Source organism: Ornithorhynchus anatinus, chromosome 6 (assembly GCF_004115215.2).
Source record: "Ornithorhynchus anatinus isolate Pmale09 chromosome 6, mOrnAna1.pri.v4, whole genome shotgun sequence".
In the NCBI taxonomy this organism is placed as follows: domain Eukaryota; kingdom Metazoa; phylum Chordata; class Mammalia; order Monotremata; family Ornithorhynchidae; genus Ornithorhynchus; species Ornithorhynchus anatinus.
In genome coordinates, this window is record NC_041733.1 from 29437974 (window position 1) to 29464689 (window position 26716).

General features: G+C 43.7%; 1 protein-coding gene across 1 annotated transcript in view; it reads left to right on the forward strand.

Annotated features, from left to right (window-relative positions):
• The window catches only part of CD99L2 (CD99 molecule like 2), a 155077-nt gene that overhangs the window by 26095 nt on the left and 102266 nt on the right, over positions 1-26716 (forward strand). Inside the window, exon 2 of the mRNA XM_007665870.4 lies at positions 16938-17296. Coding sequence (XP_007664060.2) covers positions 16938-17296 — 359 coding nt within the window. The remainder of the gene's footprint in view (positions 1-16937; positions 17297-26716) is intronic.

Consider the following 26716-nt stretch of genomic DNA (forward strand, 5'->3'; position numbering starts at 1 on the left):
TAGGCCTTTAAATGAATGCTGCCAAGCCACAAATGCTTTTTACCAGCACGTCCCTTTAATAGTCACCAGTGGGCACCGTTTGGCCTCAAACCCCCAAATTCCAACAGTTGTATTGACAAATGTTGGCTCTAGCCCTAATGTGTACACACAATCCAACCTTCGTGAAGAGGTACAATACAAAAACTAAAACAATTTAGTCTCCCTTCTCTAATTATAAGTGGATATCTGCTTTTATTGTTTCAATTTTTTTTTAATGTATCTATCACCACTCTCTTACCATTCCCCTTCCTTTACTTTGGTGGAAAGCCACTTAGGGTTAAGAGGTTGTGTCTAATTCTCACCCTTCCATTTTTTCTCTGTGCTTTTGTCCTGTATTCTGCACATAGAAGGCCCCTGGTAAATACTATTGAAGTAATAAATGAGTAAGAATCAATCAGTAGCATTTACTGAGCACTTATGCTGCTTGGAGCACTGAACTAAATGCTTGGGAGAGTAGAGTTGAATTAGCACGCATGGAGGCAACATGGCATAGTCGATAGAGCATGGGCCAGGCAACAGAGGGTCATGGGTTCTAATCACGAGTCTGCCGCTTGTTTGCTGTGTGACCTCGGGCAAGTCGCTTCACTTCTCTGGGCCTCAGTTACCTCATCTGTAAAATGAGGACTGAGACTATGAGCCCAGCATGGGGCAGGGACTGTGTCCACCCCTATTTGTACGTATCCACCCAGTGCTTAGAACAGTGCCTGGTACATAGTAATTGCTTAACAAATACCATCCTTAATAGTATTAGTAGATAGGATCCCTGCCATCAGTGAATTTACAATCCAACGGGAGAGACAGACATGAAAATAAATTACAGATGGGGGGAAGCAGTAGAGTTTATAGATATGTACACAAGTGCTGTGGGGACACCATACCTGAATTGTTGCAGGTGAAGGTCCAAGTGCAAAGGTGACACAGTATGGGGTAGGGAACTGAAATGTTAGTCATGGAAGACCTCCTGGAGTTGTGATTTTAGTAGGTCTTTGAGGATGGGAAGAATAGTGGTCTGCAGCACATGAAGAGGAAAGAAATTCCAGGCAGGAAGGTCAGTGAGGAATTGATACCATAGTTGAGATGGAATATAACAAATGCTTGGATCAGGTGGTGGCAGTTTGGATGGAGAAGAAGTGAGGGATTCTGGGTCCGTAGTGAAAATAGAATGCACTGGATTTGGTGATTGAAAGATAGAAAGGAGTTGAAAGAGCAAGAGGAGTCAAGGATAATGCTGAGGTTACAGTCTTGTGAGATGGGAAGAATGATGGTATTGTCAACAGTGAATAACCAAAACATAGATTGTACAAAATACAAAAACCAAATGTTTAGCTATAGTCTTACAGAAGGAAGGAACCAGATATTCAAAATGTTTCTTACTAAATATTTCAGAGATATAAACTACTGTAATATAATGAATCAAATGGAAATGCATTTGATTCAGGTGGGTATTTTAAAATCAAGCTTTGGTGTTGTATACTTAGCTCACAAAGAGAACTCTCCATAAGTTTAGGAATTGCCCCAAGGCAAACGTAACTGCCGTATTTTCTGATCAGCCTAATCCTAATTTTTAGATTAATTTAAATTAGGGTGAGAAGAAAAGATCTGGAAGAAAATAAAGTGTAGAAGTATGAGAATCCAAATTAAGATGCAAAACAATAACCATCATAAAAATAAATAAAATATTCCCACAGAGTTGTAGTTGGGTGTGGTGGAAGAAAATAGACAATAATAAATGTGGCTTAGCTAAATAGTGTTCTAACATCAATTCAAATATTTGTGATAGCAAGGAACACAAAAATGCAGTATGAGAAAATAAATGACTAGCCAACTAAAAAGAATGGCAAATACTTCAAATAGGACAGAAAATTTCATTGTGTAGTGTACTCTCCCAATGCTTGGTACAGCACTTTGCACACAGTAAGAATTCAATAAACACGATTGAATGAATGAAAATTTAGAGATTAAAAAGGTCATTAAAAACTGATTAACTCATATGGGAAATTTAAAATGTAAAATGAAATCACTCAAAGTAAAAGCCCTAACTCTTTTCAATTAAACACTCTCCAAAATAAACTTCAATGCTGTGGCTTTATGTCATGCTGGGATTCATCCCATCCCCAGATTCAAATTCTGCAAGTGTTTTTAATATTGAAATGAAAATCTTAAGATTTCTACCAGGATTCATTCTTCATTCTACCAGTAGGGGTCAGATTTCATTTTTGTCAGTAAAACGACAGCTATTAATTAGCTGAATTTTTAAACTTTTAAGTTTTAAATTTGGTACAGAAAATACCCTACAGAGGGTCACAAGGGTATGCTTCAGGATATAGTGTAGAAAGAATTTTACCTGAAAACTCTAGAAATCCACGCAATCATGGGACCCTTCAAAATTGCTACTATATTCATTTCTAAACTTCATTTTGGTAGGTCATTCTGTGACTTTGAGAAGAACGTCCACTATCCTCATGAGAAAGGAATGTGATCATTTTTCACCACCCCCCAAGGTTGTGGGGTTGGGAAAACTTGAGGCACCTTTGCAATGAAATGTTGCATTAAAATGAATGTATTACTATATTTCTAGTAGTATTTGTAAAGTGCTTACTATATGTCGACCGCTGTACTAAGCGCTGGGGTAGATACAAGCTAATCAGGTTGGACAAAGGCCTTGTCCCAAAAAGGGCTCACAATTGTAATCCCCATTTTCAGATTAGATAACCGAGGACCAGAGATATTAAGGTCATGCAGCAAACAAATTGGGGTAGCTAGGATTAGAATTCAGGTCCTTCTGGCTCCCACACCCATGCTAGTTTGTAGGATACTTTTTTTTATCAGGTTTAATTTTTATTACTTATGTTTTCCCTTTATGGACTGCTTTTAAAACGGAAGGATGTGGACTGGTGAGGGATCACTGAAAGAGACCCAAGCCAAGACTATTTCCACATATAAGCCAAAATTTAGTCTGTGGTTTTAATCTCATAAACTGCTCCAGTGAGATTTCACTAATGTGAATACAAAAACCAAATGTTTAGCTATAGTCTTACAGAAGGAAGGAACCAGATATTCAAAATGTTTCTTACTAAATATTTCAGAGATAGAAGCTACTGTAATATAATAGAAACATAAACTACTTGCCAAATCCCTAAGCAGGCTTCGTATTAACTCATTTGAATATGGGGAAGAAATACGGAGGAATATCTGCTGCATTAGCTGTATTAAGCACCTGGGAGAATACAGTACAACACCAGACACATTCCTGCCCAAAATGAGCTCACAGCCTAGAGGGGGGAGCTATACACTAATATAAATGAATAAATAGATGAATAAATAAATAACAGATATGTACATATGTGCTGTGGGGATGGGAGGATGATCCTCTAGACTGTGAGCTCACTGTGGGCAGGAACTGTCACTGTTTATTGTTGTATTGTTCTTTTCCAAGCTCTTAGTACATAGCTCAGCACACAGTAAGCGCTTAATAAATATGATTGAATGAATGAATAAGGACTTAGGTTAATGATATTTAGAGGTTAATAGTATGAATGTGTGTAGGAGAAAGGGGAAATTCATGTAAATCTGGGTAGTACCACATGCCTTCTTACCAGCTCTGCCTGGTGGCCTTTCACCCAATAACCAAGGTAAATAATTTGACAGGCAGAGTAGTTGGAAGGAGGAGAAATGGCTGGAAAGGAGAGCAAAGGTTAGTTAGTATTTGTTAAGTGCTTACTATGTACTTCTAAGCACAGGGTAATCAGGTTGTCCCACATGAGGCTCACAGTCTTCATGCCCATTTTATAGATGAGGGAACTGAGTCACAAAGTGACTCGCCCACAGTCACACAGCTGACAGGTGGCAGAGCTGGGATTCGAACCCATGATCTCTGGCTCCCAAGCCCATGCTCTTTCCACTGAGCCACCCTGCTTCACATTAGTTGATGAGAAACAGCATGGCATATAGAAAAAGTATGGGCTTGGGAGTCAGAGGACCTGGGTTCTAAGTCTGGTTCCTTCACTTGTTTGTTGTGTGACCTTGGGCAAGTCATTTTAGTTCTCTGTGCCTCAGTTCCCTCCTCTGCAAAATGGGGATTCAATACCTATTCTCCTTTCTATTTAGACTGTGAGCCCCATGTGGGACCTAATTATCTTGCATCTACCCCAGTGCTTAGTAGAGAAGCAGCTTGGCTCAGTGGAATGAGCCCGGACTTGGGAGTCAGAGGTCATGGGTTCTAATCCCGGCTCTGCCGCTCTCCAGCTGTGTGACCTTGGGCAAGTCATTTAACTTCTCTGTCTCTCAGTTCCCTCATCTATAAAATGGGGATTAAAACTGTGAGCCCCACATGGGACAATCTGATCACCTTGTATCCCCCCATCACTTAGAACAGTGCTTTGCACATAGTAAGTGCTTAATAAATACCACCATTATTATTATTAGTACAGTGCTTGGCACATACTAAGCACATAAAAATACCACTGCTATTATTATTGTTATTGTTATTCATTAATGATAAGGAGGGGGAGGGAGAAGAGGTTGGAGACCTTAGCTGATTTGCCTCCTTCAATTACTGGGAGGAAGTACAACCCACTGGGCACTTACAGAGCATCTATAGCCAGCCGTGAAATAACCAGCTGACCAACCAATGTCCGTAGAGTGCCTACTTCATAATCCCTCAATGCCGGACATGTCCTTCTCTCACTATCTCTACCTCCTCTGATACTTCTTTCTGACTTTCCTGGGAAGCCTCCTAACTACAGTGATACTTCGTACCTGAATTCTGGTGGTAGGGATGAAGGGCTGGGGAGGAAAGCAGGGACTCCAGGCTTTTACCTTGGTTAGGTCGTCACAGGAAGCGGAAAGGTGTCTGGCAAAGGGATGGTTGAGAATCACCAAATGAAGGTAGATATGCACTAGAAAGAATGCCTTCTGTCAAATACAACTGGAACTTTTGGGTGGAATGTGGCTGGTATTGTCTCAATTATATTTGGAAAATAATTTATGGCTGTCTCGAGGCATGCTTAGCCATAGCACTTGCTATTTGCCTATCTGCTAATGCACGATTGTTCCAAACATAAGGGAGTTTCAGGACCCCCCAAGTGGTTGAATAGCCATGCTACTCAATAAATGAGGAGCTAGGCTGGAAGTTAAATGTTTTTAAGTCACTCAGTGGTGCAGGTCCTGCTTTGATTGTAGAATGTTGCTGAATATATACATTTTCCTCTCTTTTACAGTTATCCCTATCTGTATTATTCCCTTTATAACAAGTAGTGCTTTAGAAAATAATAGTAATGATGGTATTTGTTAAGTGCTTACTATGTGCCAAGCACTGTTCTAAGTGCTGGGGTAGATACAAGGTTATCAGGTTGTCCCTTGTGGGACTCACAGTCTTAGTTCCCATTTTACAGATGAGGTGATTGAGGCACAGAGAAGTTAAGTGACTTGCCCAAAGTCACAAAGCTGACAAGTGGCACAACCGGGATTCAAACCCACGACCTCTGACTCCCAAGACCATGGTCTTTTCATTAAGCCATGCTGCTTCTGGTGTGATTGAGTGAATAATGTGGTTTCTTGTCTCTCTTTTTTCAAGCCACACTCAGAAACTTTTAAATAGTGATGTAGTGGGAATGAACTTAGAGTAACGAAAGGGCATTTTTGAATGAACTATTCTTTTTCATAACCAGTAAATCAGTTTCCTTATCCTGAGAGAAAGGATGCAAAGAAATTATAATGAGGGAGGTTTCACTTCCCGCTACTCCATCAGTAACATGGATTTACTGATAAAGCCTGCTGATAAAACTCTGTCTAACAGGGAGTGATATGTAGCATATAGTTGCTAGATGTGTTTTGGTGGAAATATGAAAAGCCAGCAAAATGGCCAAAAGGCAGACAACATGAAGTTGGACTAGGTGAAACAGGAAATTGGAATAATATGACAACTGGATAATTGGCTCCTGAAGGACCAACATTTGATGTCGGGAAGAGATGTGTAGGAAGAAAGAATGTATTTTTAGGAGATAGTAAAATATGATTTGGGTCACTGAGACAAATGAGGAAAGAGCAGCTTTTCCAAACACCAGGCACTGTGAAGAAATGTTCTTGCTCTTCTTGATGATGGACTTTTCTTTCAGGAGCTTCAGAACCAAGAGCCTCCACAGAGGAATTGATTATGGAGCTAGCAATTTGCACTACCTCATCACAATCATTCTCCCCCTGGGCAACAAGTGCAACAACCACATACCCCATCAGTCAATCAGTTGTATTAACTGAGGATTTACCCTGTGCAGAGGACTGTACTAAGCACTTGGGAGAGTACAGTATATCAGAGTTGCTAGACACATTCTCTAAGTCTAGCCCATGAATTGAAGCCAGGAAGATCCTGAGCTGGGGCTCATCAGCAGAGACTCCGGCTGACACTACCATATTATGAGGGCAAACTAGTTCCAACTAATCCCTAATCCCTATGAAGACTTAGCCCTCTCAAGGTGGTACCTGGAGAGTTTCCAGTAGCCTAACATTCTTGACTATGGGAGGGAGAGTCAAGCAGAGGCCTACCTATTCTATTCCTAGCTTGGGCAGCGGCTTGTGAGTGGAAGGCCATATGCTACAAGTCAAAACTCACTTGTGCTGGGCAGCAGCGGCATGGGGGAGATTTGAGGGTGGAGACTCAAATTTACTGCACGGAAGGAGGCAATGGTAAAGCACTTCCATATTTTTACCAAGAAAACTCCATGGATACGCTACCAGAACAATTGCAGATGGAGGTGGGACATTCTGGGGGAGATGTGTCCATGGCATCCGCTATGGGTCAGAGATGACTCAACAGCATAAGACAATGAAGACTGAATCCCACTTGGATTATCCCAGGAGTTGGGCTTTCTTCTGGGCTGCCCTGTCAGGGGTTTGGGTTATTTGAGGTTCAGTGAGAAGGACAAATGACCTCCAGGGAGCTCTGAAATGGATCTGGTCTCCTGCTGCGATTGCCAGGGCCCAAGTATGATCTGAGCTCATTCACACCTGCTGGAGTCCAGGGGATGAAACAATTTATGGTGCACCTTGAGGCAAGGTTTCTGAAAGAGCAGCAGAACATTCTCCCACCCCTTTCCCCAGGCATGTATCCCACTAGCCAGCAGTGGGATAAAATAACCCCATCATGGAGAGTGTCTGCAGAATCAGCATCCCCAATTTATCTGCACTGGATCCCAGGACAGATGAACTAGCTGAGCTCCTAGAAGGAGCATGGCCTAGTGGATAGAGCACAGGCCTGGGTGTCAGAAGGACATGGGTTCTGATCCCAGTTCTGCCACTTGTCTGCTGTGTGACCTTGGGCCAGTCACCTCACTTCCCTGTGCCTCGGTTCCCTCATCTACAAAGTGGGGATTAAGACTGTGGGACAGGGACTGTGTCCAACCCAATTATCCTCTGTTTATCCCAGCGTTTAGAACAACGCCTGGCACATAGTAAGCACTTAACAAATACCACAGTTATTATTATTGTCTGTGCCTCAGTTCCCTCGTCTGTAAATTGGGGATTAAGCCTGTGAGCCCCAAGTGGGACATGGACTGTGTCCAACCTGATTAGCCTGCATCTACCCCAGTGCTTAGTACAGCACCTGGCGGCCAGTAAGTGCTTAACAAATACCATAAAACAACCTCCAGCCTTATCTTAATAACAATTGGTTTAGACCTAATTCCCCTGGGTTAGGAACTGAACTTGTATAGCCATTCAACTATATGCTACATATCACTCCCTGTAAGGCAGAGTTTTATCAGCAGGCTTTAACGGTAACTCCATGTTACTACTCCCCGAGTTGTGTTGAGCAATGCTTCGGGAAGATGATCCAAGAAATAATGTGGAATGTGGACCAAAGAGTTAGGGGAGAGGGTGTTGGGGGCAGGGAGAACCACCAGCGAGGAGGTTGATGTAGTTGTTAAACCATATATGATGAGTGTTTGGACACATCTGTTTGGATAGCATGCTAACTAGTAAGATGACCCCGGAGCTCTACCTAGCCACCAATCCCTCACCCACATCCTGCCTCAGGCCTAGAACTCCCTCCCCCTTCATATCCTTCAGACCTTCACGCTCCCCACCTTCGAAGTCTTATTATAATCACATCTCCTCCATAAAGCCTTCCCCAACTAAGCCTTCATCTTCTCTACTCCCTCTCCCTTCCATGTCATTGTTGAACTTGGAATTGTACTCTTTATTCACCCCACCCTCAGCTCCACAGCTCTTATGTACATAACCAAATTTATTTTCACATCTGTCTCTTTCCCGAGCTGTAAGCTCGTTGTGGTCAGGGAATGTACCTACCAACTCTGTTATTTTGTACTTTTCCAAGTGCTTAATACAGTACACACTGTAAGCACTTAATAAATGTGATTGATTGATCACTGAAAAGAAAGGGTGGAGCTACGAAATGTTTTGGAGGAAGAATTGGCAGGATTTAACAGTTGAAAAATGAAGATCAGTAAAGAGTTGTGAATGACCAACAAGGCTGTGGCTTTGGGCCCAGGAAGGATAGTGGTGTTATCAATAAAATGGAACAGTTGAAGGGAATGGAGGCTTTAGGAGAGGAAGATGAGAACTTAACCTAGGTCATCAATCAAGGTATTCCTGACAAGGAACCATTTACCAGAAATCTTAATCATGTAAAATCCAATTATACCACTTGATATATTTAAATGATATGAACAAATTAAACCCTGATTTCTTATACGCTAACCTAGAGCAGGGTCCAGAGATTTAATGATGATTAAATATGAGTAATTTTTCACTAGTTTTTGAAGCATCTAAAACTTTTTTTCTAATTCTCGTTTTGTGAGGAGAGGTTTTCACCTTCCCCCCATATAATCAGAATTATTTTTCTACTTCTACTATCCCTGGCAAATTGAAGGAACAGTACCAGACTAATTGTTATCAACCTGGCACCTCAATGACAACAAGTCTGATGTGACGTTGGGGCCCCCACATAATCTTCTCCAGTTTCATTTATATCCTCTGGTAAAATAGGACCATTAAGAACCTCTTTCATTCCTTATGTGGTGAGTTAACCAGACACACAACTCTTGAATCTACCAGGGGGTCTATTTACATAGAACAATATGGAATAATCAGTATTCTTCTCAGGTTCAGGTTTGCATGGGTTGATGGAAGATAATGCATTTTTCCAAAGCCAAAAAGGGCACAAGTCATTTTGATGAGTGGAGATCATACCATACAGTTACTATAAATAAATATAGACTTTTCAGTTTCCAGTAACTTTGTTACCTCCAGAAAAATGTATTTCCCAATAGACACTTAACAAACACTTGTTAGTTACTAAAGAGATACTGTACCTCTATAACCCTGTGGGAATGGGGGAATAGCAATCCATTCCTATTGGGAGGAATTAGGGTAACACTACAAAAGAAAGGGCCCACACTGACATTGATTCCTGTATTTTAATAATTTGAATGAATTTAATTGCCTTTTGAAAAGCTTCAGAAATGCCGACCACACTGAGCATCCATGGTGTCTGATAATTAGTAACTAATTAGAGTTTAAGATCTCCCTCCCTCTGGGACCATTTCTTTCATAAGAGAAGCAGCATGGCATAGTGGATAGAGCATGATCATGGGAGCCAGAAGGTTGTGGGTTCCAATCCCGGCTCTGCCACTTGTCTGCTGTGTGACCTTGGGCAAGTCACTTCACTTCTCCGTGCCTGTTACCTCATCTGTAAAATGGGGATTAAGACTGTGTGCCCCATGTGGGACAGGGACTGTGTCCAACCTGATTTGCTTGTATCCACCCCAGTGCTTAGTGGAGTGCCTGGAACATATTAAGTGCTTAACAAATACCATTATTAATATTATTACTCTTGCAAAGGATAAAATCAGGAGGAACAGCTGGTTCTACCTGGGCTTATCTCAGGATCAACTTCAGATATTCGGCTGCCCAGACATCTGCCAGGTCCCTCAAGGTCCCTTCATGTCATTGCATATGCTCAACTCAGTGTGAGATGTAACATTTTGATGACAACTCACTTCACTCTCCCAGAGCCACAAAGAAGCTCAGGTTTGAGACTCAACTCTATGCCCAGTTAACAGATCAATTCTGCCCTGCTCTAGCTTTGAGAAGGACAGTGGTGCCACTGACATTGAGATGAAAAGAGGTGTCTTGTCTTTTCTTATGCTTCCACTCTCAAGCTAGGGAATGGAATGGAAGCTAGCTCTGCTTGACTCTCTCTCTCATAGTTGAGACTGGTAGAGTAATGGAAACTCTCCAGGTGCAACCCTGAGGGAGGGGGAGGAGTGTAGCTATCTCCAGTGGCTTGCGAGTGGAAGGCAATCTGCTACAAGTCAAAACTCACCTGTGCTGAGCAACAGCGGCATGGGAGGGAGTCGAGGGTGGAGACTCAAGTTTGCCGTGTTGGAGGAGGCAATGGTAAACCACTTCCATATGTTTACCAAGAAAACTCTATGGATACACTACCAGAACGACTGCAGATGGAAGTGCGGTGTTCTGGGAGAGATGTATCCATGGTGTCGCTATGGGTCGGAGATGACTCGACAGCATAAGACGACACAAGAAGCAACAAGAGTATAAATTATGTACGTAAGTGCTGGCAGGTGGAGGAGAAGTGAGTATTAAAGTGCTTAGAGGTTGCAGACCCAAGGACAGTGCTCTTCACACAGTAAGCACTCAATAAATACCATCGACTGATTGTTTGAAGGATGTAGGCGACACAGAAGGGAGGGAGAAGACGGTGGGAGATGAGAAGTTAGAAACATCTGCACACTTTGCTTATCATCTGGAGCCAGCTCTAGCTGGGCCTGAAAGATTCATTCAATTATACTTATTGAGCGCTTCCTTGGTCAGTTATCATCATTATCATCATCATCATCATCATCAGTGGTATTTATTGACCACATACTATGCACAGAGCACCGTACTAAGTTCTTGGGAGAGTGTAATACCACAGAATTGGCAGAAACGTTCCCTGCCCACAACAAGCTTAAGTCTCGGGGGGAGAATGGCTTTCCTGGATGATGCAAGTTAACAAAATATACTAGATTGTGTTTGCTCAAAGCCCTCTTTGAATTCTTCAGCAAATACAGTACCAATATTAACCTGGACTGCTAATGGTAAAAACAACTTTTATCCAGTGCCAGTGAACTCCTTTCCCCCAGGCACAAATGTCTTCAATTAGTTGCCACAGGAACTGGGTGTGAGGAAGCAACGAAACTGCAACACCACATTATCTTTTAATCATTATATTTACAGTTCTTGGCCCACAATAAACACTTAACAAATTCCATTATTATTGCTATCATTATTTCCACTATATTCAGTCAAAACAGGCCCAGTTACAGAGTGAACAGGTGGTTATAACTCCATAATTGCTAGTGTTTTCCTGAAATCGGTAAATCCAGAAACCGATTCAAAATGAAGGTTGTCGTAAAAAAAACAGTGAAAGTTAAACTTCAACTAATGGAGAAAAAATCAGTCCCCTTACCCTTCCTTGTGAATATACCCTGTAGATTGACCACCTGCTTTAAGGCACTCTCTCCCCCCTACTTATCCACTCTGGTTTTCCACTCCACTCCATTTGCACTCTTCATTCCTCTCAAGCTAACCTTCCTCACGTCGTGCCTCTCTCATCACTGACCTCTTGCTCTTGTCCTCCCTGCTACTTGGAAATCTCTCCCCCTTGATAACCAATGATCAACAGCTTTCCCCATCTTCAGCCCTTCTAAAATCACATCTTCTACATGATTAATGTCTAAATTCTCTGTTTCTATACCACCTAATCATATAATTCTCTCAACCTTTACATATTTACATACCCCATTTCTTAAGCACTAACTCACGTACATATCACCCATTTCTTCCTCTTATCTGTAACTTAATTTGTTGTGTCTTTCTTGCTGGGCTTGCTTCTTGGGAAGCAGTGTGGGCTAGCGGAAAGAGTGAGAACCTGGGTTCAAATCTTAACCTTGCTGCTTGCCTTGCTGTGTGATCTTGAGTGAGTCACTTAACTTCTCTCTGCCTCAATTGCTTCAACTGTAAGTGGGGATTCAATACCTGTTCCTCTTCCCACTTGGACTGTGAGCTCCATAAGGGGCAGGGATGGTGTCCAACCTTATTGTTTGTATCTATCCCAGCACTTAGTATTGTGCTTGGTACATAGTAAGTGCTTAACAAATATTAGCATTATGCATGTCTACTAGTTTCATTCTTCTCTCTCAAGCACTTCCTCCAGTGGTTGCACACAATGAGCTTTAAATAAAAACCATCAGTTGAGTGATTGACCTGCCAGCTCGTGTTTTGTTTGAAACAGTATATTTTCTTTTATGGTTTTTGTTAAGTTCTTATGTGCCAGACACCGTACTAAATTCTGAGTAGGTATAAGGTAATCAAGTTAGATCACAGTCTTAATCCCCAAGACTGAGGCACAGAGAACTGAAGTGATTTGTGCAAGCTCAATCAGCAGACAAGTGGCAGAGCTGGTATTAGAAGCCAGGTCCTTCTTACTACCAGGCCATGCTGTTTCCCATTCATTCAATTATTTTTATTGAGTGCTTATTGTGTGCAGAGCACTGTACTAAGCACTTGGGAGAGTACAACAATAAAGAGACACATTCCCTGGAGGCAGACTCGAATACAAATAAGTAAGATTACAGATCGGAACATAAGTGTTGTGGCCTGGGAGGGGGGAAGAGCAAAGGGAACAAGTCTGAGAAAGGCAGAAAGTGGGAGATGAGGAAAAGGTAGGACTTAGTCCCAGAAGGGCTCTTGGAGGAGATGCGCCTCAATAAGGCTTTGAAGAAGGGGGAGAGCAACTGTCTGTCAGATTTGAGGAGGAAGGGCGTTCCAGGCCACAGGCAGGACGTGGGTCAGGGTTCTGATTCTCTTTCTCTCTTCAAAACCCTACTTAAAAATCACCTCCTCCAAGAGGCGTTCCCAGACTGAGCTCCTCTTCCCCCTCTACTCCCTCTGCCATCCCCCCTTTACCTCTCCGCAGCTAAAGCCTCATTTTCCCCCTTTTCCCTCTGCTCCTCCACCTCTCCCTTCCCATCCCCACAGCACCGTACTCGTCCGCTCAACTGTATATATTTTCGTTACCCTATTTATTTTGTTAATGAATTGTACATCGCCTCGATTCTATTTAGTTGCCACTGTTTTTACGAGATGTTCTTCCCCTTGACTCTGTTTATTGCCATTGTTCTTGTCTGTCCGTCTCCCCCGATTAGACTGTAAGCCCGTCAAACGGCAGGGACTGTCTCTATCTGTTGCCGACTTGTTCATCCCAAGCGCTTAGTACAGTGCTCTGCACATAGTAAGCGCTCAATAAATACTATTGAATGAATGAATGCAGCGAGATGGGAGAGATGGAGGCACAATGAGAAGGTTAGCAATAGAAAGAGCAAAGTGTGCATCCTGAATTGTAGAAGGAGAGAAGTGAGGTGAGGTAGGAAGGGGCAACGCAGTGGAGTGCTTTAAAGCCAAAAGTGTGTCAGTGTTTGATGTGGAGGTGGATGGACAACCACTGGAGTCTTTTGAGGTGGGGTGGCATGTCCTGAATGTTTTTTTAAACAAATGATCCGGGCAGCAGAGTGAAGTGTGGACTGCAGTGGGGAGAGACAGGAGGTTGGGCGGTCAGCAAGGGTGCTGATGCAGTAATCCAGGCAGGGTAGGATGAGGGATTGTATTAACGTGGTAACAGTTTCTCAACAGTATCTATGTTAATGTCTGCCATTCCAAACCTTTAGAATTTCTATAAATTGTGCAGATATCAACTCTATCAAAAGAGCAAGAGAAAAAGTATCAAGGCTCAAATATTTTAATTTCTAGTAAAACTTTAATGATTGAAAAGACAAGACTTTCTTGTCTTCTCATCCAATGAAAGCCTTATCAAAACAAAGCAATCCTCTTATCAGAAAACTTGCGAAATTGTCACCTGACTCAATACAAGTGAAATAATTTTACAGCAAAAGAGCTGTAGTATGTGTTCTTCTAGGGATTTCATGGTGCAGTGGATAGAGCATGGGCCTGGCAGTCACAAGAACTTGGGTTCTAATTCTGCTCTGCCACTTGTCTTCTGCGTGCCTTGGGCAAATCATTTTACTTCGCTGTGCCTCAGTTACCTCATCTGTAAAATGGGGATTGAGACTGTGAGTCCCACGTGGGACAGGGCCTGCGTCCAACCGGATGGGGCTCACAGATTAACACGGGTTTGGGAGTCAGAGGTAGTGGGTTCTAATCCCACTCTGCCACTTCTCTGCTGTGTGACCTTGGGCAAGCACTTAACTTCTCTGTGCCTCAGTTACCTCATCTGTAAAAATGGGGGTTAAGACTGTCAGCCTCATTTGGGACAACCTGATTACCTTGTATCTACCCCAGCGCTTAATACAGTGCTTGGCACATAGTAAGCCCTTAACAAGTACCATAACTATTATTTGTTTGTACCTACCCCAGTGCTCAGTACAGTGCCTGGCACATAGTATATGCTTAACAAATGCCATTTTATTTTGATTAAAGAGACTTATTACGGTCGAGGACACTTAGCTTGGTTTGCTGCAGTGCAGTAAGTCTGACCTGACTTCTCCAGTTTTTACATGTCTGCAAAGTGTAGGTGTTTGGTTTTTTTTAAAGAAAATGGCATGGTGGTTAGAGTGCTTGCAATGGCTGCAAGAGAATTCAATATGATGATTTTACCCATCATTTTAAATCCGGTAACATCAAAGTGGATTTTTGAGACGCTAAGGCTACGTTCTCTTTGTAGAGAATGGAATTTCTCCCCTAGGGTAAAACACCCTCCCTGCTGATCCTTAATTTAAAAGGCTTCGGGAGAAACTATAACCCAGCTTCCTCGTAGCCTGGCCGGCGGTGTAGTGTCCTGCACAATGTCTAGCGCCCGGGAGGCGCGTTGCCAGTCCCTTGCAGGACTGAGCGGTGGGAGGCGACTCTCGGAAGCGGCTGGCATCGCTCCGATCGTTTTCCTTCGCGCAAATCCCGGGCTTCGCTGGGGAAAATTGCCCAGGGCAATCAGCTGAGCCCTGTCTAAGCGCCCCGTGGGGTCTGCAGCTGCGGGGGAGGCGCCACCGTGGAGCATTCATTCATTCTTTCATTTTTATTGAGCTTGGACATTCATTCGGTCGGATTTATTGAGCACTGACTGAGTGCAGAGCACTGTACTAAGCGGATTGTACATGACAAGCGCTTAGTAGACTGCTTGTTTTGTTCTGTTTTGCCGCTAGATTGCTTATTTTGTGTTTTGTTATGCTTTGCTGTCTGTCTCCCCCATTTGGACTGTGAACCCGTTTTGGGGTAGGGATTGTCTCTGTTACCGAATTGTACATTCCAAGCGTTTAGTACAGTGCTCTGCACATAGTAAGCGCTCAATAAATGCTATTGAATGAATGAATACAATGCTCTACACATAGAAAGCGCTCAATAAATGCTATTGAATGCAGTGCTCTGCACCTAGTAAGAGCTCAATACTATTGAATGAATGAATACAGTACTCTGCACCTAGTAAGCGCTCAATAAGTACTATTGAATGCATGAATACAGTGCTCTGCACCTAGTAAGGTCTCAATAAATACTATTGAATGAATGTAGTGATCTGCCCATAGTAAGCGCTCAATGAATTCTATTGAATGAATGCAGTGCTCTGCACCTAGTAAGCGCTCAATAAATACTATGGAATGAATGAATACGGTGCTCTGCCCATAGTAAGCGTTCAATAAAAACTATGAATGAACACAGTGCTCTGCACCTAGTAAGCACTCAATAAATGCTATTGAATGAATACAGTGCTCTGCACATAGCGCTCAATAAATACTATTGAATGCATACAGCATTCTGCACCTAAGAAGCGTTCAATAAATACTATTGAATGCATACAGTGCTCTGCACATAATAAGCGCTCAATAAATACTATTGAATGAATGAATACAGTGCTCTGCACCTAGTAAGCGCTCAATAAATACTATTGCATGAATGCAGTGCTCTGCACCTAGTAAGCACTCAATAAATACTATTGAATGAATGAATACAGTGCTCTGCACCTAGTAAGCGCTCAATAAATACTATTGAATTGGAAAGAGCCTGGGCTTCGGAGGCAGAGGTCATGGGTTCGATTCCCGGCTCTGCCACTTGTCAGCTGTGTGACTGTGGGCAAGTCATTTCACTTCTCTGGGGCTCAGTTACCTCATCTGTAAAATGGGGATTAACTGTGAGCCTCACGTGGGACAACCTGATTACCCTGTATCTACCCCAGCGCTTAGAACAGTGCTCTGCACATAGTAAGCGCTTAACAAATACCAACATTATTATATAGTGATCTGCCCATAGTAAGTGCTCAATAAATACCACCGAATGAATGCAGTGTTCTGTACCTAGTAAGCGCTCAATAAAGGCTATTGAATGAATGAATGACTACAGGGCTCTACCCAGAGCAAGCGCTCAATAAATACTAGGGAATGAATGGGCCACAAACAGATTGCTTTTGTCCGTCTCCCCCGATTAGACTGTAAGCCCGTCAATGGGCAGGGACTGTCTCTGTTGCCGATTTGTCCATTCCAAGCGCTTAGTCCAGTGCCCTGCACAGGGTAAGCGCTCAATAAGTACTATTGAATGAATAGGAAGCGCTTAATAAATACTATTGAATGAATGAACAGAGACGATCCCTATCCAATCTGGAAAGCTCATGGGGCGCAGCGGCCCGGCCTCCCCCGCAGGAGGGCAGGAGGAGGGGAGGGCAGGAGGAGGGAGGGGAGGGCAGGAGGAGGGAGGGCAGGAGGAGGGAGGGGAGGGCAGGAGGAGGGGAGGGCAGGGGGTCCCGGGGATGGCAGTGCGGGGAAAGGGGGGCAGGGGCAGCAGGCTCCGCCCGCCGCTGCCGCAAACCCTTTCTGCGGAACCAGGCTCCGCCTCCGAGCCCGCCTGCTACACCCTCCCTCCCTCCCTCCCTCCGGCCCTGCTGCAGCTCCGGGCCTCGGGCCCTGCGCCGGCTGGTCCTTCCCGCGCACGGGCTGCAGCAGCAGCAGGAGCAGCCAAAGCAGCTGCAGCAGCTGCAGCAGCTGCAGGAGCAGCCAAAGCAGCAGCAAAAAGAAGAAGAAGAAGAAGGAGGCTGCAGCTTTGGGGCTGGGCCGGCTGCAGAGCCGCCCGGCCTCCTCCCCCGGGCCCTGCCCCTCCTCCGCCCGCCCGCCCGCCATGGAGCAGCGCCGCCGCCCCCCGCTCCTCCTCGTCCTCGCCTTCTCCTTGGCCGCGCTGGCGGGGAGCGGTAAGCGGGGTGCGGGGCTGCGGGGGCGACCCTCGGGGCCTCTGCGGCGCGGGGAGGGCAGAAGGGCCTCGGGGTCCCAACGGGGGCAGCGCCAGCGGCCGAAAATGCCAACGGCCAGGTTGGCTCCGGGCCCCCTTGGCACAGCCAGTCCTTGCGGGGCGGGGGACTGGCCCCGTCTGTTGCCCGATGCTACTTTCCAAGCGCTTAGTCCAACGCTCTGCACAGGGGGAGCGCTCAGGGATGATAATGATGGTATTTGGGAAGCGCTTACTATGTTCTTACTATGTACTAAGGACTATGTACTTAGTATGTTCTAAGCCCTGGGGTAGATAGAGGGTACTCAGATTGTCCCACGTGGGGCTCACGTCTTTTCATCCCCATTTTGACAGAGGAGGGAACTGAGGCACAGAGAAGTGAAGTGATATTATTGTTATTATTATGGTGTTTGGTAAGCGCTTACCATGTGCCGAGCACTGTTCTAAACGCTGGGGCAGATAGGGGGTTCTCAGCTTGTCCCACGTGGGGCTCACGTCTTTTCATCCCCATTTTGACAGAGGAGGGAACTCAGGCTCAGAAAGGTGAAGTGACATTATTATGAGACATTACTATTATTATGGTATTTGGTAAGCGCTTACTATGTGCTGAGCACTGTTCTAAGCGCTGGGGTAGATAGAGGGTGCTCAGCTTGTCCCACGTGGGGCTCACGTCTTTTCATCCCCATTTTGACAGAGGAGGGAACTGAGGCGCAGAGAAGTGAAGTGACAGTATTATTATTATTATGAGACATTACTATTATTATGGTATTTGTTAAAAGCTTACTATGTGCTGAGCACTGTTCTAAGCCCTGGGGTGGATAGAGGGTACTCAAACTGTCCCACGTGGGGCTCACGTCTTTTAATCCCCATTTTTACAGAGGAGGGAACTGAGGCCCAGAAAAGTGAAGTGACATTATAATGGTATTTGTTTAGCACTTCCTATGTACTGAGCACTATTCTAAGCGCTGGGGTAGATCCAGGGTACTCAGATTGTCCCAAGTGGGGCTCACATTTTTGAATCCTCATTTTTACAGGTGAGGGAACTGAGGCACAGAGAAGTGAAGTGACATTATTATTATTATTATCATTATTATGGTATTTGTTAAGCGCTTACTATGTACTGAGCACTATTCTAAGCACTGGGGTAGATCCAGGGTACTCAGATTGTCCCAAGTGGGGCTCACATTTTTGAATCCTCATTTTTACAGGTGGGGGAACTGAGGCACAGAGAAGTGAAGTGACATCATCATTATTATTATTATTATTATGGTATTTGTTAAGCGCTTACTATGTGCTGAGCACTGTTCTAAGCGCTGGGGTAGATACAGGGCAATCAGGTTGCCCCACGTGGGGCTCACGCTTTTTAATCCCCATTTATACAGAGGAGGGAACTGAGGCACAGTGAAGTGACTTGAAGTGACAGAGCAAAGTGGCGGAGCTGGATTAGAACCCGCGACCTCTGACTCCCAAGCCCGGCTCTTTCCACTAAGCCACGTTGCTTCAATAAATACCATTGAATGAATGGATGAAGAGGAGTTGGGGTTCTATCCACATCATCCTCTCGAGGGGGACACGGGACCCCATCCCTCCCCTTCCCCACCCCCATTTCTTGCAGGCAGCGCTGACCCGGCCTTCCTTCTCTACCTTAAAACCCTAAAAAGCCACCTGCAGTGTCCCGCTGCCGATTAAAAAGTCAGGCGTGCGGTGCTTCAGGAAGCCTTTAAATAGATCACCGCCTTCTCCAGACTGAGAAGGAATTGGCAATTCATTCATTCAGTCGTATTTATTGAGCGCTTACTGTGTGCCGAGCACTGTACTGAGCGCTTGGAAAGTACAGCCCCCGAGGCAGGTACTGGAGTTTGGCTCCTTTTTTTCAATAAATGCAATGGGATATGTGCTGACTTTTTTTTTCCCTCAAATAGAGAGTTTCCTTTGCATTCCGCATTCTGGTGCTTTTGTAGAAAACAGAATGTGAAAGACGGATGGTAGTAATTTGGAAAGCATTTTTAAAGGTCTGCAGGAAGGAAAAAAAATCCTGTGTAACGTATGCTTCAGTACAGTATGTAGATTCCGAGAGGTGGAATGTAATGAGCGGCTCTCAAACTCTTTTTCGGCTGTCACTTAGCTCGAACAATTAGTCTTGCGAGGTTTCTTGGGGCCAGGGAGTTTGGCAAATGTGTATGAAGTCCCTTGGTTCTATTGGACGAAGAATCTGAGAAGGGTGGGGAGAGAGAGTTTCTTATCTAGCCATTCACTCTCCATTGTGTATTGAGCACAGCAGGAGGGAGTCTGGGTAAATAGAGGGTTATGTTAGGACATCTCACTATTGCAACCCTTCTAGGCTTTCCCCAATTTGTAAACGGTAGGATGTTTGTCTTAAAAACCTAAATGAGAGAAGGAAAAGAGACTAGACCAAAAGCTCTTGGCGGGCAGGGAATGTGCCTACCAACTCAGTTTTATAGTGTCCCAAGCACTCTGTACACAGTATGAGCTCAAAAAATACCACTGGTTGATGAGGTGATTTTTTAAAAAAGAGTTTTGGCCATAGGATAGATGGTGATATTTTTCATTGTAACGCAGAAGCTTCTTCCTGTTGAGTTCACTCTTTTTTTTTTCCAATGTGATAGTGCCAGAATGATCTGGGTGATGTTATGTGATTTTTCTCTATGTTAATGCTATACAAAATGTTACTTCCAATTTTTTTCATGCCTATTTAAACTAGGAATGGAAAGACTCTGCTCCTCACCCCCCTTTTTTTGGTCTAGTGTTCCAAAGCTTGAGTTATGCATACAGGCAAAACCATTTTTATCCAGACAGCCAAATACCCATCTGAGTTCCAAACAGCTTCAGAAGAAACTTTGATTCGGACTCTTCATTTGGGGCTAACTGACTTCATTTGGCATGTAAGGATCACATAGTTTTAGAAGAGCAAAAAATGTAGTCCTACTTTATCCTCTTTATCATCATTTGTTATCCATAGAAAACATTAGGCTGGACCCTTTTCCTGTCCTCCCTCTGGCCTGAAACTCCCTCCTGCTTCATGTAAGACAGTCCAGTAGTCTCCCAACCTTTAAAGCCCTCCTAAAATCTTATTTCCTCCAAGAGGCCTTCCCTGATTAAGCCCTCATTTCCCTTACTCCCTCTCTCTCCCGCATCCCCCTGGTACTAGGATCTGTACCCATTAAGCACTTGATAGTCACTCCACCTTCAGCCCCCAGCCCCCAACACTTACACACACATCTCTCTCACTTATTTTAATGTTTGTTCCCCCTCCAGACTGTAAGGTCCTGTTGGCTCTCTCAAGCATTCAGTACTCTGAAAACAGTAAGCTTTAAATAAATACTATTGATTGAATGATTGATCAGTTGATTTTTTTAGAGCAGTAAAAGGCCAACTTGTTGAGTTGATTTGTGTCTGGTTAACTCAATTTGTTTCTATTGTTATCTTGGGTGTCACCTGAGAAGTGTCCTGGGCCCAGGTCATTTCATCTAGAGTCCTAATTTAAAAAAAAAATCCAGGGAGAACCTACAGAATGTTCAGAAATGCCAATGAGACTAAAGACCAATCGATTCCCATGAACAGCCAAAGAAGCACAGAAACAGGCTTCAGAAACTCTCTTTGTGCAAAGGTGCTTTTTATATAACTCAGGTTGCTTATGGGAGTTCAGAGGAAGAAAATAGTAATTCATCAAGAGGGTGGTGGTTACAGATGCAAGTTAACTCATGGAAAGCTAATGAATTCTCACCATCACCAAAAGGGATGCCTAGTACTCGGAGATTCCCAAGTGGATGTGTTGGTGTTTTGCAGCAGAACGAAACACACAAAGGCATAGTTACTTTTCCTCAGTATGTAGCGGTTCCTAATTTTTTTTAAAGAAGACATTCTTGTGTTCTGAATTATTTTACAAATGACTGACCATTCAGTTTTGGGAGACACCAAAGAAGGATGTAAGTGAATTTAGTCCTTACTAACAAAGGAAAGTTTTATGGAAGAGAAGATGCTTTTAGGAATTAAAGTGGAATAATAAGAAGCAGTGTGGTCTAATGGAAAGAGCAAGGACCTGTTGTATGACCTTGGACAAGTCACTTACTTTCTGTGCCTTAGTTTCCTCATTTGTGAAATGGAGATTCAATACCTGTTTATCCTCCTACTTAGACTATGTGCCTCATTTGGAACCTGGATATCTTACATCTACCCCAGGGTTTACCTTATTACAATGTTTGAAATATAATAAGTACTTAGCAAATGCCATTGTTATGTTGTTGTTGTTTGGCACTCTATGACTCCTAGCCATTGCTGTCCCTGGAAGAGTCTGAAGTGATGATAGCTTCTCCCAAATTAAATAAAGCCCGATCCTCGCTCCTCATGAGACTTCAGAACTGAAACCAAGTATGAAGAAATTGTTTATAGTAAGAATGGTTTGCTCAGTGCCATTCCAATGGTATTTATTGAGCACTTCTTGTGTGCAGTTCTGTGTACTAAGCGCCTGGGAGAATACAGTACAACAGAGTTGGCAGACACCTTCCCTGCCCCCAACAGGCTTCCAGTCTGGCTCGTACACTCCCGCTCTCTCACCCTTGGTGTTCCCACTGGGGCATAGCTTACAATGAGCAAGTAGTTGAGAAGGGTGCTGGCATGTTGTGAAATGATTGCAAGAGTTTTACATGAGGATGTATTTAAAGCTGAAGTATACTGCTGATGCAGTGCCATAGTAACCCAGCCGGCAGTTGTCTTTGGGAGCCTCTGTGGTCTCCTGTCCCCTGTTAACGGGCTAATTTTCAGTGGTCCTGCTGGGCCTGTTGGCCTTGGGGAGCCCCCTAGGTGCTTTTTTGTCAGAAACCTGATGGCTAAACCCCAGCAGACATCCCCTACTTGCAGAGCTGGAGCCGAAACTGTGCCTGCCCTTTCCCTTGGACCAGAGAAAGGTTGAGATAGTGTTTCTTTGGTAATGAGGGTCACATGAATTGTACTTTCCAAGGGCTTAATACGGTGCTCTGCACACAGTAAGTGCTCAATAAATGCAATGGAATGAATAAATGAATCTAGGAACAATCTGGGCTTTTCTTTAGTACAATAGGGTCCTGGAGCGATCCTGCCACGTCAGGGATCAGTACAGATCAGGATGGCTTGGCTCCCGGAAAAGCACAGGCAGCACCTCTCTGCCATTTAGTTACACCCATGGGACTTAGTTTTATTTTAAAACCCTTAAAAATGTGGTGGTAGTTCAAAGTTAAAAGTTATTGGGGAGAGAATTTGCTATTTGGTTCTGTTTTTACAATCTGGTTCTGTTTTCTTACAAGAGGAGTGAAAAAAGACAAAGTTGGAGGGAAAGAGGCAGTCAAAGGAATAGCTTTTCTTGGGTACCTCTTGGGTGCAGGGCACTGTATTAAGCACTTGCAAGAGTACAGTAGAATTAGTAAACATAATCCTTCCCTTCAAAGAGCTTACAGTATAATACGGGAGTCATTCTAAAATTGCCTATCACTCTTTCCTCCTTCCGATCCTTATATGAGTTTGTGCTTAAGTAATATTTGGGTATGCAGGTGGTACTTTTTAGCCCTGACCTCTCACTTCCGTAATCTTACATTTCCTCTTGCCTCCAGGAAATCCCAGTGTGATGCCCTTCTTGCAACTCCAAAACTGAACTCATTTTTCCTGCAAAGTCCTCTCTTTCGCCTACCTATCCTATCACTGTTGACAAACCACCATCTCCCCATCTATCAAGCCCCCAACCTTAGCATTGCTTGAATTCTCTGTCTTGCTTCCTCCTTCTCTCTCTCTCTCTTCCTCCTTCTCTGTTTCGCGTCCTCCTTCTCTCTCTTTCTTTCTCCCTCGCTCTTCCCCCCCATTTTCAATCACCCACCAAATCCTATCAGTTCATTCTTCACATTTTCAGAATCTGCCCTCTTTCTTTTCATCCAAACTGACCCCATGCTGTTACATCAAGGACTTGCCATATCCTGACTTGACTACTGCATCAGTCTCCTCACATACCTCCCTGCCTCTAGGCTGTAGTTTATTCTATCGTCTGGTTCCTTTCCCTAAAACATCATTTTGTGTACAACTCTCCATTCATTTAAAAATATTCAGTGGTTGCCTATTCCTCTTTGCATGATACAGAATTTCCTAACTATTGTATCTACCCAGTGTTAGTACAGCGCTTGGTCCATAAAAGCACTTAACAAGTACCATAATTGTTATGATTATTGGCTTCTGGATCTTAATGATCTCTCTCCCTCCTATTTATCCAGTACTTTATCATCTGAGGTTCTAGCAACTAGTAATTATAGTGGTTTGTTGACGTGGATGCTGTGGGCTTCAAAGGAAGTAGGGGTGAGGGATGAAGAGAAGTTTGCTCATGATGAAGCTGGGGTTCCATATGCTACATCTTGATGGAGAAATAGGTTAGAGGACTTGGTAGGGGATGATGATGTGAAAGTGGGATAAGTTAGAGGGATATGAGTTGCTGGGATGAATTTTGGGGGTGAGGGGCTTAGTGGTGAGGGAGAACAGGGATGTGGTGAGCAAGATGGGAGGAGGAATTGCATGTTGTTGTTCTAGAACCTTCTAGGATTTCAGCTTTCCATCCCATGTCCTGGGTGACGGGAGCTTCCTGGCTTTGGTCCTGAGTGACTGCAGTTTTCTGAAGGTGGGGAAAATAATCATAATAATGATTGTGGTTTTAATTAATAATAATGTTGGTATTTGTTAAGCGCATACTATATACAGAGCACTGTTCTAAGCGCTGGGATAGATACAGGGTAATCAGGTTGTCCCACTTGAGGCTCACAGTTAATCTCCATTTTACAGATGAGGTAATTGAGGGCCAAAGAAGTTAAGTGATTTGCCCATAGTCACACAGCTGACAAGTGGCAGAGCCTGGATTCGAACCCATGTCCTCTGACTCCGAAGCCCAGGCTCTTTCCACTGAGCCACGCTGCTTCTCGTAAGTGTTTACTATATACCAAGTACTATTCTGAGAAGTAGCATGGCCTAATGGGCAGAGCATGGACCTGGGTTCTGATCCCAGCTCTGCCACTTGTCTGTGTGACCTTGGGCAAGTCACTTAATTTCACTGTGCCTCAGTTTCCTCATTTGTAAAATGGAGGTTGCCTGGGAGCCCCATGTGGGATTTGCACTTCTATACATATGGATATGGATTAGGGTAGCTTGAATCTACCCCAGTGCTTAGTACAGTGCCTCGCACATAGCTCTTAGCATATGCCATTTAAAAAAATACAAGATAATCATGTCAGACACATGGGGGCTTAGTCTAAGTGGGAGGGAGAATAAGTATTTAATGTCCATTTTACAGATGAGGAAACTGAGGGACAGCAAAGTGTAATTTGCTCAAAGTCACAAAGCAGGCAGATGCTGGAGGACCTACTGCACTGTCAAGCAGTTCTACCCTTTAAGCTTCCCTCCCTGTGTCACCTTCTCTCATCTCCCTGTGGCACAACTGTTAATTTATGGACACTGGTGTGTTCCCTATGGAAGTGGGTTCCTCCAGGTGACATGAGTGAATTTGGAAACCCCTGCTTTCAGAGATGCCAGGTGTGGCAAGCAGAGGGGAGACTTTACCCCCTCCTCCCCCATCTCCATGAGTCCTTTCCATTAAAGACTCAGGAATGAAATTCAAACTTTTTGTTTACTATATCAGCCCGGACTCCACTTTCCATTTTTTCATACTCAAGACTTTATTTTTTCATTTCCTCCTACCCTCTCTGTGCAGGCATCTCTAGTGTAGAGATACAGGCTGCTGTGATATTGGGCAGGCAAAATTGCAGAGGGGCAAGAACTTCTGAATGTCTCATTGTACAATCTCAAGCACTTGGTACACTGGTCTGCACACATTAAGCTCTCAGTAAATATGATTGTCTGCTTTTGCCAAGTGAGGATTGGTGGGGGTTGGGGAGGGGGGAATGAACCCTTAGGCCTCACAGTGAGATGCGCCTCAATGACAGGGAGGCAAAGGGCAGATCATTAAATCAGTGATATCTGTTGAGCTCTGACTGTGTGCAGAGCATGGTACTAACTCCTTCGGAAAGTACAATATAACAAAATTGGTAGACAGATCCCCTGCCCACAAGGAGCTTACAGTCTAGAGGGAAGCTTACAGTCTAGAAGAAGATCAGAGGTCTTGACTAGTGGTCTGCTATATCACAAGGGACATCCAAATGGATGCCTTGGAGGGAAGTTGCTCTGAAAGATTGCTCAGTTGAAAACCTCACCTTTTTTCTGTAATATTTTACTTTTTTATACATTCAACCATATTTTTGGAGCACCTACTGTGTGCAGAGCACTGTACTAAGCACGTGGGAGAGTACAATACAACAATAAACAGACACATTCCCTGCCTACAATAAACTTAGTCAGGTGGGGGAACAGATATTAATGTAAATACATTTTCTAAAATTTGAATTTAAATGCCATAATACTCAACTTTCAAAATTCAGTCAAAGCTGAACTTTTGGGAATCACTGTGCTTTGTAACATAGACTGTATGGAAGTAGTTTATCTCCCCCTCCGCCCCCAAATACCCTACATTATTGGCATCTTCCTTTTTTTAAAAAAAAAGTCACCAGTATCTCCAAAACACTGTTATAACGTAGGTGAAAAGAGGATGCTAATTCCTTAGAGATGAGACTCAAAAGAGAACTGAGCCTGCTAAACAAGTGATACTTTTGTCATTTATCATCTCAAAATGATTATAGTACTGTTTGTAAATCATTTGGGGAACTGTTAGATTGAAAGTTCTGTTTAAGAACTGGACCAAGTGCCAGGAACGCTGACTGGCAGTAACTGCTTTTCCCAGAAGCAGGTTGGCTCAAAATAAACATGTGAGGAAGAGTTGCCACTTGTGTGATTTCAGCCTTCAACATTCCTTGGGCACACTTTCTTAGAGGAGTTGATGCCTCTTACAGTGCATGAGCAGTCCCCACCAGACTCCCCTCATCCATCCCCACATGACATTCATTCATTGTCATTGGCTGTTGTCATTGATTTATTCACATGCTTTGGAAACACAAAGGATATCAAAAATGCTCAGCTTTTTAACTCCTCATATACCTTCTTCCCAAGTAATTTCACCATACTCTGTCTTTTTTTTGGCTCCCTTTCTGATTATAACTTGGGAGGATTGTGGATAGGGCCGATGTGGCAGGCGTTTTCATTATTTCACAGATCTTTTAGAAAGGAGGGCAAAGAAAAGTTGGTGGGCCTTGCCAGTGATTTTCATTGTGGACGGGCAGAAGGCTCCTGCAGAACGATCTATTGGGAATCACACAATCGCAGGACAGAGATGGTTCGTATTTCAAATGTGTCCTTTAATTTATTGTGACAAGTGACCAAAAGGGACATTTTCCAAAATACATTTTCTTAGAAA